The 18,927-nt window shown below is 39.7% G+C and overlaps 1 protein-coding gene across 9 annotated transcripts in view; it reads right to left on the bottom strand.

The window, feature by feature from the left end:
• ATRNL1 (attractin like 1) overlaps nt 1-18,722 on the bottom strand; it is a 402,227-nt gene extending 383,505 nt beyond the window's left edge. For all 9 annotated transcript variants that reach the window (XR_014948932.1, XR_014948933.1, XR_004307738.2 and 6 more), the window contains exon 1: nt 17,775-18,722. Coding sequence is in view for 6 of the 9 variants with exons in the window: in XM_032445435.2 (XP_032301326.1) it covers nt 17,775-18,076 (302 nt within the window). In the remaining 3 variants the exon portion in view is untranslated. The remainder of the gene's footprint in view (nt 1-17,774) is intronic.
• Between the last annotated feature and the right edge of the window lie 205 nt (nt 18,723-18,927).

The following is an 18,927-nucleotide window of genomic DNA, read 5'->3' as shown; positions in this document are numbered from 1 at the left end:
TTAGTGTCACAGTTAATGAGCATGTAAAACTCATCAGCAGCAAATTTTAAGAACCCTCCAAAGCTGATTTATTTTCTCCTTAAAAGTCTGCGTAGAGATTTTCTCTGTAGCAACCAACTGTATCACTTCACTTTTGATAAGAAATAAAGATCAAAATACAAGCCAACACAAATGCACAGTAGTTATTTCATGTTTCAGATGTATACTGACAGGATCTCCCATTATCATTGGATTTTAGAGTGAACTGGCTTTTAAAGATTACTTTAAGTGATTTGTCAGTAATTACAGAAGTATTTGTCTTGAAAAACCATAGTTTACTACTTGAGAGTGTTTATGCAATTATTTTTACCATAGATCATGGAGAGCAATGTTTATGAAAAAAAATCAGGTATTTGTAAACAGTACAGCCAAACTCACTTCAATATATTAGTCTGTCTGAACATTATTGTTACTCAAAAGGATTAAAATAAATATATATATATTATTCACTATAGATCTCTCCCACAGCGCAACTACACTAAATGCTTATTTTAGCAATCCATCAGCCAGATATGCACCTATAACCTCTGATTTAGTGTAAGTACTTAACAATAGGGCCATTACTAGAGGATATAATGGTACCAAAGCTTTTCATTTTGAGCAAATTACATAATTACTTGGTAAATATCAAGTGTAGCTAATTAGCAGTTTTTCAGCCAGCATGCATTGTCCTTAATTCTTAGATTTCCCCATTTAAATTTTCCCTGGACAACCAATTCTCAAACGTAGAGAAAAAGAATGGAGAAGATGGAAGGATGTTATACATCAACATGATGTACCAGTAACAATTTGAGTATCCATATGGACATCAAAAACAACCAGAAGAGTTGTACATGCTCTCCACAGCACTCCAGCTGATTAGTCAAACACACTGATTAAGTCATTACTTTTAATAACCAGACAAACACAGGAGTAATTCACCTTCTCAAACTACTTTGCAAAACACAATTCATGGGATCATAAACCTGTAATAAATAGATAGTATATCTTTATCAGAGACAGCTGGAACTTGCTGTCCTAGCGACAGCTAGTATTTGTTCACTTCATAATATGCTATGAAGTATTTCATCATTTCATTTACTCAATTATTAAGAGAACTGACTGAAAACAAATAGGAGAGCACCATGAAAGTGCATAATTTAGTAGCATTCAGCACAAGTAATTTTTCATTCTAATTAAATTAAATTTATGAAGTAATAGAAAATGATCTTGTTCTATTTACCTTAAAACTTACAGGAAAATTGCCTTGTGGGGCAGAAATTCAAGTCAGGACTACATTATTGCCCAAATTCCAAGCAAGGTAACAATCACCATAACTAGGGCAAGTTGTCTAAACAACATCTGGATCATAAATTGAGATGCTGTGATTATAATCACAGACAAAGATACTGCAAAACAAAATAAAAGCTCATTGTGTAAAAGCAAGACAACTCAGGAACTAAGCGCATGGAGTTGGAGAACATCAAATCACTAGGATCAAAAGTCAGATAAGAGATTGCCCTACCAGATGTAAGAATCTTAACACTGGAACATTGGGAAACACAAGATCTAAGACAGTAACTTACAAGTTAAGCAGTAGGCACTTTATTTAATTATACCATTTGTCATCTTCTAGCAAATATCATACCTAAATTTAACGCCAAATGGGAAGGAATTGCCCAGAATTAATAGAAGCTATTACTCTAGTTCTCATTATTCAATATTCATATTTCTAGATTAAACTATAGATGTGAGGAGAAAGTGGAATAAAATGCAACATAAATTTAATAGCATCATATACTTTAATAAATCAACTACATTGTCCATACTGTTAGAAATAAACCTGCTCTATGCAAAGAACTAGGTGATATCACTGCTTAACTAACAGAAAGAAGAACAAGATTTAGTAAATAGTCTGTAAAATCGCACACTTAAAAGTGAAAGGAATAACTCCAACCAGCCTGTTTGGGAAGAAAGACAGTTGGAACAGGTGTAGAATAACTACATGCCACTTAGTTACAGAGCCAGGAAAAGAATGAAATGATCATACAATGCGGTATTTCCAGAAGAGATGAGGCTGTAATAATATCAAAGCAAAGGAAGCAGGAAATACAATAGGAAAGATTAAACTGGAACATGAACAGAGAACACCATTAAACGACTTGAAGAAATAAGAGCCTGGTAAAAGGACACTTGCTTATCCTAGCATAATGAAGTCCAAGGGAAAAAATATGATACTCAGTACATACAAAGAATACAGTAGGAAAAGCAAATGGAAAGGGAACAGTTTTTTGCCTAAGACACTATATGCACACAAAATGAGGTATACGAAGTTGATAGCATGAACAAGCTTGTATTAACATTCTTAATTCAGAAAAAAAATCAGAAAAGTGAGATTCAGGATGAACTTTTGAACAAGTTTATGGCATATTTGGTTATGAAATTCTACCACACGGCACACAGAAAAAGTCTACTAAAGATTATCTTGCTTAAGTCATACCCTAAAAATCATAACAGCACTTTTTGAAATATTTGCTCAAATTCCAGATTTCTTGCCACTGGATTTGTCTGCAGTTTGGTTTGTTTATAAACATCTAACAGCCTCTCCATGTGAGCTGTTTGGGGATATAACTAAGAGCAGGGAATCTGTGTTTGTCACATATAGGTAGCCAAGTAAAATAAAGGCTTCAATAACATACTATTTCAAACTCTTTAGTAATGTTCTTACACACTTTTTAGGACCCTGCAAACAGTTGGTGTCTTTGCCTCTAGAAAAGCATGCATGGAACAGCACAAATCCCATGAGGGGTGGGGGAAACAAAAACAGAAGGAACGCTCTGCAGTGGTGTCAGAGGCCAGAGATTTTGGTCATTGGACAATCAAACCACATAGTAGTGGGGCAACATCATACCTGAAAAGAGATAGGAGCAGTATTCAAATTGGAACTGGCAACCAGAACTCTGTCTTGCTGTCCAGCCCTGAGGACAGCTACCTCTCTCTCTCTCTACACATCACACTGCAGCAACCCTATAATGGCTTTCATACCTGGATATGCTGGGTTTCATGAAGTTGGAGGTCAGGTGAACCCCAATAAATGCAACTACCTGCCACATTCTTGAGATCATCAGTCAATGCACAATGTAGGAGCACAGCTCAAATGCAGTGGTAGCAAATGTATTTTAAAATATGAGCACACATGGAGGAGATAACACTTATCCAATTCCTCCCCGCACCCACTCAGCTGTACTGAGATGACCACATTAATCCCAATAGCACTGCCACTGGATTGTCACATAGACTCCAGAAAATTCTGTTTTCAATAACATTCATATATGCATATAAAGATATGCAAATAGATGTATACACTCAAATACATATACCAATCTACCAGCTGCATAAATACTTTGCTTTAATATGCACGCCTTCACCTTTAAACTCACACAAATCCCAGTTGCTTTACAGACATGCCTTTTTAATTAATCCCAAATTGCCCACCTTCTTAATTAATCCCAATTTCCCAGAATGTTGAGAAGGCAGGCAAGTCATTAGAAAGCTGAAGCAGTTAAGGAGAAAAAAACAAAAACAAAAAGGTAATACTACAGAAATTAGGCTTTGTAAAGAAGTTTCATGTTAGAAACAAAGCTCACACATTCAAGCAAAAGTACCCAGCAATCTTAAATGCTTACCTTTAGAAAACTAGAAACAGATGTAACTATAAGTTAATACACCAAGAGATCCAAGTGATTTTCATTTATTCCACAGTACTATATTAATTGCTAGTTGGAATTTCTAACATATGGCCAAATAGCGTGCTAGGAAAACTGAACCATAATAGAGGCAGTAAAGAAACTTGTAACATTTACGTTCAATCAAATTTGACAGTTCTGATATTTAATTTTCATTCTCAGTGTTGAAAGTGGTTTTAGTAGTTTATGGGACCCAAACAAATGAGAAAAACTGTATGGAAATACCACTTGAATGTAAGAATTCTCTTAGAGAAAACAAACAAACAAGCAGTGTTCAGTATTTATCTACAGGAAGATTTCATATAGGAGGGGAAAAAATTTACCTCAGAGTAAGCAACAGAAACAGGTATCAAACATCCACATTTCCTATTAGCCATAAAGCTATTTTTCTTCCATTCCCTCCAGCATATAACCTTACATCAAAACACCATATTTATCCTGAATGTTTTTCCTTCTCTGCTCTTTAGCATAAATTCAAAAAAGCAAAATAATCAGACTACAGCTTATGGCCATTATCATTTCATTCTTCAAGTGCCCATTCTGTTCTCTAACAGGATTCTAATTTCTCTTCTGCATCCACACATGGTAACACTCCCATAAACTTCATCATAGCAACCATTCTTACTTTCCTTAAGAAGCTATTGACAAGCATAAATTAAAAATTATTAGAGGCGATAGAGAATTCATTTGAACAGAAGCAAGTATTTCCCTTTCTTCACATGCCTAAAACAAGCTTAATGGGAATGCTTCTTTGGACATTACTAATGCCAGGAAAATATTTGCAACCAGTCTAAGAGCAGACAGTTTAATAATTATCTTTTTCTCTGTGCATGACACTGATGTAATTAAATCAAATCAAAAAGGACTGCTTATAAAATGAAGACATTCCCAGCATGGGACAATACTTGAATAACTTGATTCCAAGCCTACAAGGAAGATTAACACAGGCCCTGCCTTCCTTTTGATGAAAAGGATACTTCACCAATGTACCTCCTACTCATATCATTTAAAAAACCCCCTTAGGAAAGGGCTGGAGCACCTCTCCTATGAAGAAAGGCTGAGGGAACTGGGCTTGCTTAGCTTGGAGAAGTGAAATCTCCATGGAGATTTTGTTGTGGCCTTCCAATACTTGAAGGGAGCATACAAACGGGAAGGGAAATGGCTGTTTACAAGGGTGGATAAGACAAGGGGAACAGCTTGAAGCTGAGACGGGAGGTTTAGGTTAGATCTTAGGAGGAAGTTTTTTCACACAGAGGACCACAATAGTCACATCGTTTCATCCCCATCTGCCATCTGCAGGGCCACCAGACCAAACAGCCCAGAGCCACATCCAGCCTGGTCTTGAATGCCTCCAGGGATGAAGCATCCACAGCCCCTTGGGCAACCTGTTCCAGTGCGTCACCACCCTCTGAATATTTTTGACGTGCAAACATCACATGCATCCACATGGCTACATAATCCTTTTTCCTACCTACGTGTCTAACTTATACACCTGCATACACAGCCCCCTAAATATCTACGCAAGTACACTTAAAAAAAAAAAACAAAAAACAAACAAACAAAAAAAACACCAAACTTCTGATAGTCTAAAGTACCTATGATATCCTCCAAAACTCTCACAGCTACTATGAAAACCCACCTGTTTTGTAAGACAAGCAAGCAGGCCAGATGTATGCAACCTGGAATTCAAGACACTGTTGCAGAGTAGCACAGAACATCAGCACCAGCTCATGCTGTTGAGCGTGTGTACAAACAGAATTTGCACCCCTAACACTTAGTGACCAGAATCCACAACCTTCCCCACGCAGTAACATCCTCACACACAAACCTACGGCTTCTAAGTCTGTGACTCACATTAGGATTTTCCCTTTTCTCTTCTCTACTCTCCTACAGAAGTGCTGACAAGACCCTTCAGACTGGGAGGTTTTTGGAAACTTTTGGTCATGTGCACCCTGAGTAAGAGAAAAGCAATAAGGAGAAGACAAGGAATCAACAAGAAAAGCTGTTCTTAAGTCTGCACAGGGATGGACAGTTGCTTAAATGACAGAACGGCTTTATTTCCTGCTTGAGAGATTTCTCATTTTAAGTATACTTCATAAATACTCAACATACAGAAGATGAATTTACACAGCACAGTATCTTGTAGGTTGACATCCTCTTGGAAAAGCTCTTAAATATTTCTGGTCCACTGAGAAGAAGAAAATGAGCATCAACTGCATACCTAGGAAGTTCAGTGCAATTAAAAACAGGAAAGGAAAAAAATGTTGCTTTTTCCTCACTAATCTGTAGTTTTTCAAACATAAGATACTTGAGAATTTCCTCCATCAACTAGTGTTCTTTTATTTAACACAGTATGCTTTCAAGTAGCACCAACCAGACTGATATGATTCACTGAAGTCTAAGCTGGCAACAGCACAGCTGTGAGAACAACAGAGTATTTCCTCCACTCAAGATGTTGCATCGCTATGCTCACACTTGCCAAGCTCAGCATATGTTAGGTTTGTCATTCCTGAGCAGTAATTTACCCCCATACCCAGTGAGTTACACAAAGACAAGTAGGAAGCTTATAGACTTGAAAGCTGCAGTGTAGATGAGGGTACTACAGATTGCTCCACACTTTCATAGAGAAACAGACCAAATTTTAATCACTGTATTTAAAAATGAGGAGCATGACTAATTACATCCATCAACTACTTTTTAGTAGATGGAAATTAAAATGGTCAAGTTTAAGATAATTTTAAAAAAAATAAAGTGATTAGAGAACAACAGATAATGTATGAAAGAAGTACATTAGACACCCTAAAAGAAGGAAGTATCCTTAGACAAAAGCTTTAACTGCAATTAAAATACTATTATAACAATTGGTTAAGCCTTGTTTTTGAGGGTTTTGTTTGTGTTGATGGTTTATTGTTTTTGTTTTGTTTTTACAATCATTCCTGAGTATGACCTCCCAGTTCTCAAGGCAATGGAAATAAATAATACTAACTCAGAGGAAAATGTTCCCAAATTGCATTTCAGTACAATACTGGAAGCCTCCATCATTCTGAAGGAATCTAATAAACACTGGTTCTGCTTTTAAACCCAATTGCTACTTAAAAATGCAGCCAGCTGACATTACAAAGCCAGAGTATAACTTAGAGGGGAATATTCTTCTTACTTTCAGCTGCCTGTCACTTCTGAGTTTCTGTATTTAATTTCTGAATGCACACAACCCTCAAAAGCGGCAAGTGCACTTTAATGATGTATATAAAATCAGAAATGAAATAACCAAGCAATTATCATGTTAGAGAACAACTTTTGTGAACTACTACATTAATACATTAAACTGTGGATTGCATATTCTCCAAATCTTTTTTCAAAAAATAACAAGAAAAAAAAGAAAAAAAAAAAAAGAGGCCAGGCCAACTACAAATTCAGTCCAATTCTGAAATCCTGGCTCATTTGAATGAAGGACACTTTTCAAGGTCAGTTCTCTAACGCATTCACCATCCCCTTAGCCACACAAACACTTATGTCTGCATTAACATAGGTCCAGACACACTGAAATGCTCCAGAAAGCATTCAGAGCAGTCAGTCAAAAATATCATCCTTTGCTACAGATCCCAACCTGAAAAATAAGCTTTGTATCATCACATATATCTGATCAAGCTACAGGTAAAAGGTACCTGAAATAAAACAAAAGCACTGTACTATTTAAAATTAACTCATTTTTTCTTAAAGTGAGGAAAGGGGCATAATTACAGAAAATTGTAGAAACCCAAGTTATGATTTCAATTCTGTCAATTATTGATTAACATTTAAAAAAAAAAACAACTACCCAGCTTTGTTTTTTCCAGGCATAAAACCTATGGGAGAAAGTAGCACCTATTCGCCAATGACATGGTGATAATCAGCTATTTAGTGTTTAATTCAAGATACAAAGTATGATAGAGATGTGCCAAGGTTAAGTACTTCCTAGAACACAGGGTTTGGATTCCCAGCCTTTCATAGTACAAGCAATTCAAAAAGTATACTCAAGAAAAACCATATCATATTCACTTAACAAGTCACTCCTACAAAATACTATTAAAAGTCCCATATAAACAAAGTTCTGAACACAGGTGTTGTAGATCTATTACTTACATCACTGTTTTAGATGCCATCTGCAGAAGTACTATTAAACACAACTGTCTTAATGCTGTTATATCTGTGCACAGAAATACGGATGTATATGTTTTCAAAACCAACCATCTGCTTCTGTATTTGTTATTTTCCAAGAATACCTTCCAGCTTCTGCCCAGCATTCAAAGTTATCCTCTAGAAGAACCTCGGCTGAATTTGGAAATCAACAGAACATTTCATGATACAAGAGAACTACCAAGCCACGCTGCTTTACTTCCTATGAAGCACACAGTTCGTTCCTTCCGGTACATCTTGTATAACCTTACATACATTTGATTATCAACTGTATCTATCCTCCAAGCTGTGTTTGCACATACATAAGCCTTATTAAGAGTTCTTCCGCATTTGTTTAGCTTTTGATTTTTTGCTTTGTTCCTCTGTGAGAAGTATGTTCTCTTATATGTACAGTACAGATTGTGGAAAGAAATTTAAGGAGTATATACAGGATTATGGTTGAATTAATGCGCTTCTAAGTTTTCCTAATAAAGCTGGAATTCAAAGGCGTTCTTTCACATGAAAAGTCAGACTGGATAAAAGTTTGTGCAAGTTTTGAAATACATATCTACATATGTATATATGTAGATATATACATAGATATATATACATTTGAGATACATATCAAGGAAATTAATTTTACTGCCTTTTACTCTTCACCGCTATCCATTACAAAAAGGAAAGTGTTTAAGTGCAACATAAATTGACTATAAAAGAAAATATTCTGCTAATCCTGTCTGTACTTGGATGGCAAAGGTAAAGAAAGAAGTCTATACCTACATAGATATTTATAGATAAATAGAGATATATATCTCAATGAAGCATGTATGCCTTCCTGATCCACAATGCCTCATTTTTGCTTTCACCTTGAACAGAAAGCTTCCCTGAGGTTCATCAGACTATATCAAGCTCTCCTCCCTGGCTTTTGACCAAGATCATTGCTGTTCATACTTTACTGCAGCAACTGGCTAAGGATATCATTCCATTTGCAGCATTCTGATCTCTCTTCAGTCCAAGCTCCTACAACTCAATAATTACATGCCAACTTTACCCACAGTTTCACTGAAGGCAAGTTATTAGCCTTCAAAGTAACAGAACTACAAACTCAGAAATATGACAACAAACATCTATTCAAAATAATTAAGGTGCATGTCTACAATAAAAGTCTGTTTAATTAAAGACTGTGGATCTAGATTCACAATCCTGGAACAATGCAATGCAAACATCCAGCAAACTGGGAGCTCACGAGTCTCTGATATTAATATAGGAATGTAATATCTAACATAGATCATTTTTCATACAAGCAGTAGTAACTTCAAAGTAGCTGCTAAGCAGTCCTGAGTATGACTGTATCTCTCAATATATTAAAAAACATTTAATCTAAGGTTGGGAGTGAAGTCTTCCCATGTGTTTCCATCTTAAATATAATCTTATCAGTAGTTTGGATAACATACAAGTTATTTTTGCAGAGATTCTCTTATTCAAGAGAAGAATAATTTCTTCAAATATTATGCAATAATATAGAACAGTTCCAAGTTGGTCTTAGGTCCCTCTGACATAATGAGAAAGCTATTTTACACATATTTGAGATACACAGCACAAGGAGTAGTTTGTGTAGTTGTTGGACAGGAGTAGTTCACGCCATAGTATTTATTACATTCTAGGAAGAAATGCATTCTCAGTCTCCTAAAACTCATATCTAGTTCACAAGCTGTCCCCCATCATTACAGTCATGAATCGCCTGAAGTCTTCAACCTTACATGAAGAGCTAATTTCCTTTTAACAGATGAGTCACTGAAGCACAGAAATTAAGTACTAAAACCATAGGAAATATGGATGCCAAATGTTATTTTTGATGCCTGCATCTGTAAAGGTGGCTAATATAAAGATGTTGACCAAGATGGTGATAAATAGTAAAAGGTTATTAGTAAAGAAAACTCACCAATGTCGATGCCTGGACCGGATAGCTGAGGCAGTCTCCACTGGGGAGCAATCTCCAAGAGATGCTGCCCCAGTGGTGGTCAGCCCTTAAATGAGGTCTCAGAGGGGGTGGAGTCAAAGTTCACCCCTTCCTGAGCACAGCTAGATTACTCTCACCTGTGCTCCCACAGCTGACCCAACATTTGCCTCAGCTGATTAATCAGTGGTTCAAGCTGTGATTTCCCATACAGCATCCAAACTTGAAGTCATTCAGTACTTACTCAACAGGTAACCCTCAAACACTCTGGTTTCAGAATTCCCTACCTAATTAAGTTTTTCCAAGTTCACACTGCTTAAAACTAGAAACACTTCACAGCAGACCTCTCCTTAACATCACTAGGATCAACAAACCAGGCATTTTGTCATGGCATGATTGTAGTAGGAGGCTACTTTGCTTAGCTACAGAAACTAAAATACTAACAAAAGAACCCTAGAATACTCTATAGAACTGGTAGCTAAGTTCTTTTTCAGAGGTCTAAAAGCTTTCAGTTTTTCTGCTTACAGGAAACTTCCAAGCTGATGCATCTCTTGCACCTTGGGGATGAGCACAGAGCAGAAGCCAGCACAGAGCTGGGCTCCATGCAGTAAGCAGTGCTTATCCCACTGCAGCTCCACCACCAGCACAACTCTCATGCTTGCTCGTTAGGCTTTTAATAACATATAGGGCAACCTCAATTCCTACTTCGAGAATTCCCCCAGCTCACCCACGTCACATGAAAGTATGCACTCTGCTTATAGCTTACAGTTGTTCCTTAATCCAGTTAATCAGTACAGGCCACTGCAGTGCCCAGGCTCCCACTGTTTTGCTTCTCCTTACATCAACACTGAAGCATGTTTACCAAGACCAGACTATACAGCTCCTTATAATTTCCATAGACACTGACAGAAAATTATTCTTCAATACTGCCTGAGATTTCCAGTACATTTTCTCACACAGCAGCATTTTAAACTAAGCTTTTTTCCACCAGCACTTCATTTAGTACATGGAAGAATATCCTATTACCCCCTACCTTTTCCACCCACATTTTGAAACAAATAAACTAATACCAGTGTAACATGGAATCAGAGTAGGAATCTCACAAACTACTCATTTACATTTTTTAAGGATGATGAACTATAGCAATGCCTCCCAAAAACATCTTTTTTAGTTAGAGTAAGTAGAAGATGCACAGTGTGAGACCACGTACTAGCCAAATTACATCAGGAATGAATGCTTATACAAATTATAGCAGTTAATATTATTTATGGACAACTTTACACATCCATCCAATACAAGTGAGCTTTTACATTAGAATAGCAAGCAGGCATTGGGGCCCACATAGTCATCAGCCCTCAGTTGTGGAGCACTCAATCAGAAGACAAAGCAGGCTATAGTATATACTGAGAAGTCTGTAATAGGTTTTCAGTGACTGGAAGTACTGTCAGATGCTTTTCTAAACTGTGTGTTCTGCTCCAACAGGAGCAAACTCAGTTACCCTACAGCCTACATAACACAAGCTGCCAGAACAGGCAGTTTCTGGTATTGTACACAAAAAAACCTAAAGAAAACTTTCAAATGTATGAAGTATTAAGCAACAACAAAACACACATCCTACTAAAAGCCTTTTTCTTCAATGTTCTGAAAGAGAGTTCCTCTCAATAAACAGTTTCCAGTGCAGATAGTTTAATTTACAAGGGAAGTTTAGCACACTTATATGGCTTATGCATCTACATTTTAAAGAGAATATGCCTTAAATTGGTAATTGTATGAACTGTCACTGTATTTTAAGATTTCAATGCACAGAGTGTAACTTACACTGGAAAAATTATTTTTCAGGGTATCACCACTAAACTCAGTTTTAAGCAAAACAATGATCACATTTAACATGATAAAATCATGATGACCTACACATTTCTTAGTAGTTTACTTACACCAATATTCAAATGCTGGCTTATAATACGGCAATTCATAGGTATAAATTCTTACACACAACTCCACTGGCTTCAGAGAGACTAATTATGTGCATGTCTTGAATTAAATTCAGGTCATGCTGATGACAAAGGCTGTTTGGCAACTGATAGGCTGACTCAGGATTTCACAACGTGTAATAGAAGCCAGCTTAATGGAGACATCATCCCAAATTAAAATTAAGGCAAAGGAACTCTATGATATCTAGAAGGGAGGAATGTCTCTTTTCCTATCCACATCTACAGCTCCCCTGGGTCAGTATGAAACTGGGAAGCTTTTTCTACAGATCATTTCTTCAACAACTTCTTTGTTTCTGCTTACTTTCTGCAATTTAAGGCCACTTTGCTTGTGCAAGTCATACTGCAGACAGCAGAATCCAGAAACTATTGTAGGTACTCTGAGAAAATGCAGGAGGTAATTCAGAAATGCAGTAAGAGCCAATCTGAAGGAGGTATAGTCAAAGAAGCCCACCTACCTGGTACAGTCCATATGACAGAACAACAGAAACTTACAAGTTATCAAATAAAGAAAGAATTGTCTGAAGACAATTAAAAAAAAAGACCATGTGTATTTCCTGTCATGCAGTTCAGAACTTAATAGGAAGAGTTCATGCATGTAATATCTTTGCCTCTAATGATCTTCTACATACCAGTATATAAAATACTGATAGAAATGGGGTAACTTCTGATCCAGCTTCTGGGAAACCTTCCCCTCCCCAAAAAGGTCATTCTGAGACACAAACTTAATGAAACCCTGTTTTCCTGTAACACTTAGTCTGAAGATTGATTGACTTCAGCATCTAAATACACAGACACTGTGACTGCAGCTTTTCCTGCACTTGGGCCATTCATAATGCTTCTCTTCCTGAATTCCCCAGTCTTGTAACTCAAGTCATTCAGACAATCTTTCCCACTCCCTTCTGTTTTAACTCCAGTTGTCATGAAAACTGTAACTGACACACAAACGCAAAGGTATATAACAGGAGAAAGGAGCAGATGCACAAGATTGTATCAAAAGCTTCATTCCTTTTGTAAGACATTATAAATAAATTAGGTGAATAAGCAAGCTGATGAGCAAAGAAGAAATGTAGATAATAGCATATGGTATGTAGGTATGCATAAAACCACATTAAGTCTGCACTGTTTACAGAAGCAGGATGTGTGAATTTGGCCTTTAATTGTAGTATCCTCTTAGACACTGCACAGTAGTAAGCATTTAGACTCATTCTGCCACACAACCAAGAAAAGTAAACTTAATGTTGTGTCTGTAGAGTTGAGTTAAGGCTGAAACTAGAAAAATTAAACAGCAGAAGCACCACTTTTGTTTTCTAACAATCATCAGGTTCAGTACTGAACAACAAACTTCAACAGAATGGCCATAATCATGAGTTTTGCTCATACTTCTGTGCATATCCTGTGGCAACAAGCTATATAATTTCATAAGGTATCACAGGCAGAGCTTTCATTGTTATTTTAAGCTTACCACCAGTTCTGATGCTGTAAAAAGGAGCCAAAAACACGCCCTGTTTTGCTTCCCCCTGTTAACTCTGATTTTACGTATCTAATTGTACTATATCTGCAGTAAGGAAAAGAGAGATTTTTTACAAACCCTTAAATATTCCTGAAATTTGATGGGAAATATAGTCAAAGAGCTGCTCAGAGCAGCAGGCGTTGCCAAGGCAGAGTAGTGCTCTCTTTCCATCTTAGAGATGCTCTGAAATAATTGATCTCCTTTTAGTGATGTTATCTCACATGAATACATAATAAAAAGAGGTACTGAAAACAAAAGACAAATCAAATGCAAGCACCAATTCAAACAACGCTTGAACATCACACTATCAAGGAAAAGTCCTGCAGATTTTCCCACAACTAACAGGTGCCACTGATGAAATTCCCCATCCTAGCAAAGGGCTTAACAAGAAATGCTTACCTCTGCACAGAAACACAAAGCACAATCGGTAGCAAGATAGTACCATGCAAAGTTGAAGAAATGCAAACTAACTTCTGGGAAACAAAATCCCATACATAAAAATCAGGGATTTTCTTCTCCAAAAAACATGATTTCCAATTACTTCTGCTGTTAAAATGCACTTCAGTAAGGTGTTGGCCTTTAATGACAACATTGTCCTCTTATTCCTCACTGAGCAGAGTTAACTGTTGCTCTTACACTACTGTTACACTTTTCTGCCTAAGAAAACATCAACACAGCCCATTAGGCACTGCAGAGAAATCACACGCTAGTGCCAAAGCCCTGCTAATTACAGCAAGCAACACACTCAGATTTTTCACTAATGTATGTCTAAGGCTCAGCATTTGTTAAGACAAATCATTTTAGCTCTACTTCCACACTCCTAAATACCTCTAACAACAGAATGTTCCTCAGCAAGGGAACCAAGGCCAAGTCTCCATCTCAAGAGTTTTAGCTGCAGATAGAACATATTGGAAGAGGGGGAGCTGGTTGTACCATAGAAGCATTTTCCTTACCATCACTCCATCTTACCTATCTCCAGCAAGCAGAAAAACAGAATTTCTCACTTCTTATATCTAAACTTCTCTTATCCATTTTGGTTCAAAGGAATATTTTCATCCTATTTGAATAAAAGAGGTCAGGACAGTGGAAAGTACAACAGAGAAAGAACTAAATGCAAATAACCTTCAGATGTTCATTTTGGCCAGACAGCACTTTACTACCAGGCAGAACTGAGGCCCAGCTCATGCTGGCAGATGATTGACACAGCTGTGAATGCAACAGCAAGAGCAGTAGCACTGCTCTGTTTCTGTAACACGTTATCACAAACTTCATAATGTAAAGAGTAGATAATGCTGATAAATAAAGTAGTAAAGCAATGCTAAAGCATCTTTTCACCCATTTTTACCCCCATCCACTCTTCTTTCACCCACAAAGGAGGCTGCTCATTCAGTAGGTCTTCCATTGGGAAAAGGCAAGGTTACCATAGTACTGTCCATTAATTTTGACACTTCCTTACTAAGACTGATCAATTACTTTTGATGTCTCTCTGCTATGCTGTTATTTCCCAGTCCAGAAAAGTAATAAAACTGAAAATATTACTCATCTCTCACAAAAGAATTAATGGTCCCAAGCTACCCCTCAGTAGTATTTCTCATACAGTAATGTTTCTCTTGCTTGCTAATGCAACTCCCTCCTTCCCAGAAGAGGAAAAATAACCACATTTGATTTACACAAAGAAGAATAAAGATCCCATTATTTTGGTATGTTTTAAGCTTGCCCTTAAGCCTTTTTCCTTAAATAATCTGGTGACAGAAAACCAGCTTCACACCTGCCCGATTCAGGTCATTAAAATCTCATTTTTAGTTCTGCTTAAAACAGGCACACCCAGCAACTTTGAATTGCTCTGAAATACTATAAACGTTTAGAACGTACAAGTTCCTATTAACATTCTTACACATCACACTTATAATCCATGTTAATTCTTAATGCAGTTATAATAGCCAAACACGCTTTCCAATCTTTCTGTCATTCAGAAACATTCTTCTAATAGCTCTTAATGTAAGAAACAGCTACTCCATGGTGATACAACTGCAACATGATTGGTCAAATAAGAGTATTACTGCTGCAAAAACCCAACCATGGCTATCAGTGCATAAAGCACATAATCACACTTCACAGACAAATAGAAACAACATACCAAACTTCCACAACAATAAATCAAACAACTACAAATAACTGCAGAAGTCAGAAAGATCCTCAGTCAGCTGGCCCTAAAGTAATCTACCATTCATTTTCCAACTGCTGCATAAATAAACTCAGCTCATCACCCATTCAGCACTCTTCTGAGTTTTGGCAATTCAACACAGAGCCACTCTGAGCTGCTGCTTGCATTGCAACAGCCATGACCATATTTCATACCACCAGGGCTTGGAAAGCCTTAGTACTCAGAATGCTTATTTTCATTGCAGAGTACATTTTGCTTCTAAGATTAAAGATGAACTATCAAAGATACTACTACTGAAAATGCTCTCAGCAAATATAAAAAGGGGAGGGGGGGGGAGGGCAGGGACCTCCAACATAATTGCAAAAGCTCACCTCCGTGACAAAAAACCGTAACACAAGCATTACAGCCGTTTCTGAAGCTAATCATGCAAGAACACAGAGGAGCTAATAAAAAAAAGAATCTATTCTGATTTCACCAAACTCCCAGAGGGGCATCGATTAACCACTGCATTAGCTACGCTCAGAAGAGATGCCCTTTCAACACTCTGGCAGAACTTCCTCTAGGTGGGGATGGATTATTAACTTTCCACCAGAAGCAAGCAAAGAAAAGGCAACCACTATGCCTCCACTCATTGAATTCTTCACCTGACAAAGAGCATAAGGAAACTATAAATGCTGGAACAAGTAATGAAGGATATACATGTGAGGGCTGGCTAAAGGCTCCAGTAACCATACAGAGAACACACTAACAAGCTCTGGAATTGAATAGATGAAAAATTCCTTCAGCCCTTACAGTATTCAGGTCTGTAGTGCTGAGTGTCAAGGAAGAGGACCTGAGCAATCTCTTTAAAGGAAGGAAATACCTGCTCTGCCAGCCTGCTGCAGATCATCATGCACAAGGACGGTTCAGCTGGGCCTCTGCTCACCTAATCCCCACAGCACTCCTCTCCTGTGCCAGCATACAGAGCAGCCACCAGCCCCAAAACCTCAATGTACAGAGGCAGCTGACAACCAACTTTAATACATAGTTACCAAATTGACCTGCAGATACATTGTATTGCCTAATATTTCACACTTAACTGCATTTCACAGAGATGCATTTCACTGATAGCATTTGGTGTTTTTTTCTGTAACACGTGCCTCACTTCAGCTGCATGTCTGGTTGTCAGCTGCTCCCCAACTTCCCATGCTAACAAGTCACTTGATATACTTTTTGCTTATTTAGGACTGAAAGACTAAATACTCAAATACTTAAAAGATGTGCGAGCTACCCGGCTTAATTTTAGTACTCGGAAGCACAGTTTAAAACAGACAATTATGAATGCTTTTAACATATTAAAGTACTTTGCAAGTACAGAATCTGAGCTCTGTAAGATGCAGCTTCACCAGTATTTTTCTTTTAGTTAGATATTAAACACTTTCCAGCTGCATGTGTCAGTACAGTTAATAAGCAAGAACTCCTGCATTTCCAGCTTTAAAGAGGCGTTCTACAAGGGAATGAAATGCTGCGTCCTGTCCAAGGTTAGAGCAGAGAAATAACAGCAAACTGTTACCTCCAGCAGCGCTCCTCACTGCCAGCCCTTACCCTGACACCAAAGGGGGCGGGGGGAAGTGACAGCCCTATAAATTAACTCTTCTCTCCAACCACGCATAGAAAAGCAAGTGTCAGTGTGTGGCTCTGTCTCCCTGATCAATGGCTCCGTTTCACATCTACTTTTTGAGAATAAGAAGGTAATTCCAGCACCACCGATCGCTACTTTATGTTTACACCACTGTTTCCTCTCCTGTAAACCTCATCACGGGTGATGCACATTTCACTAACAGTTATGTTTATGTCGTTCTGAATGTGCCCTAACTTGTGTTAAACACTCGTAAGAAAGGGAGCATACGGCAAGCAAGAGACTGTCACTCTCCATAAGGAAAAAGTCACCAGTAATTTTCGCTCACTGGGCAACCTCATGAGGTGCCCATGTCACTTCCATGACACTTCCAGAAGGGACAGCAGCGACACAGCTTTAGGCCGACTGCTGGGCTCCCACCGAGAGCAGCGGTAACCGCGTCCTGCATCCTCTGAAGGAGGGACCAGGTGAGCTATTTCATCCCTAACTTCTGTCACGTCTTTCCATCGCACGTGAACCAAATCACAGAAAATAATAATAACGAAAATAAAATAGAAAAGCGTGCGCACCGTTCTCAAAGGGACAGAAAAGAAGTAGCAATAAGCAGAGACTTACTTGAACCTGCCCTGGCAGTGCTGGCACTGATCTCCCACCCAGCCTTGGTCGCAGACGCAGGTAGAGTTGACACAGTGCCCCGAGAAGCAGGAGATCTTGTCGCAGGACTTGGACTGGGACACCTGGGCGTACAGGGCCAGGTAGAGGAAGCCGTAAAAGAGCAGCCAGCTGTTGACGTCCAGCAGCGCGGAGAAGCAGCAGCAGCAGGCGGAGGGGAAAGGTCTCCACGCTCCCAGGGACGGAGGGGCGGCCCCCGCTCTGCTCAGGGCGCTGCCCAGCTCCGCGTTCCCCGCGGGGGCCATGGGCCGAGCGCCGGGAGCTTCCAGCGAGGAGAAATAATCCAGCCGGGGAGATTCAAACCCGCCGCTCGCCTCCGGCCTTCCTCCGCTCCCCCCTCCCGACCCCAGCGCCGGCTCCTCACTCCCGAGGGGAAGCCCGGCAGCCCTCAGCCATCCGCCCCTTCTCTTCTTCGTCCTCCTCGGGGCTCATCGCTCTTCTTCCATGGAGGAGGAGAGCTGCCTCTTGACCTTGCGCTTTCTCCTCGCAACACGCGTCCCTCCCCCGCGCGCACACACCGCCCTCGCTCCGTGCACCCCGCGCTCCCCCTCTCCTTTGTAGCCCCGCCGCACACACGCAGCAGCGGCAGGAGGAGCGCAGGAGGCGGGGGCCGCCGCCGTCGTCCTCTCGTCAGTCAACGAGGGCGGCCGGGCCCTGAGCCGCTACGGCATCCCGCACGGTGCGGGGGGGGGGGGGAGTCGGGAGAGACGGAGAAGCTTTTCTCCCCGCTCCGATAGCAGCCCCGAGAGGAGGGTTAGCGGGCGCGCTGCGTCCCAGCTGACAGCTTCCAAGCAGCCATTTTTAAAGGCTAATTGTAATCCCCTCTCCGAGCCGCCCGCTCGCTCTACAGCCCCCCGCCCCTCGCTCTGCTTGGAGCCGTCCCTCGGCCGAGCCTTTAGCGGGAGGGAGGAAGCTGGGAGGGCGGTGGGGACTGTCCTCAAAGCGCCGAGCCCGGCGGCAGCCACCTGCGTGCTGCAACGGGGGCGGGGGGTGAGGCAGCACCGCGTGCCCCCCCACGTGCACAAGCACGCTCAGGCTGCTCAAAGCCGGCGGGACCTTAAGGCCGCGGGCCGGTCTGCAGCATCGCTTCCAGCTT

Source organism: Coturnix japonica, chromosome 8, assembly GCF_054131305.1.
Source record: "Coturnix japonica strain WE chromosome 8, WE-NBRP24, whole genome shotgun sequence".
Classification (NCBI taxonomy): Eukaryota; Metazoa; Chordata; class Aves; order Galliformes; family Phasianidae; genus Coturnix; species Coturnix japonica.
This window is presented reverse-complemented; position numbering and strand designations above follow the sequence as displayed.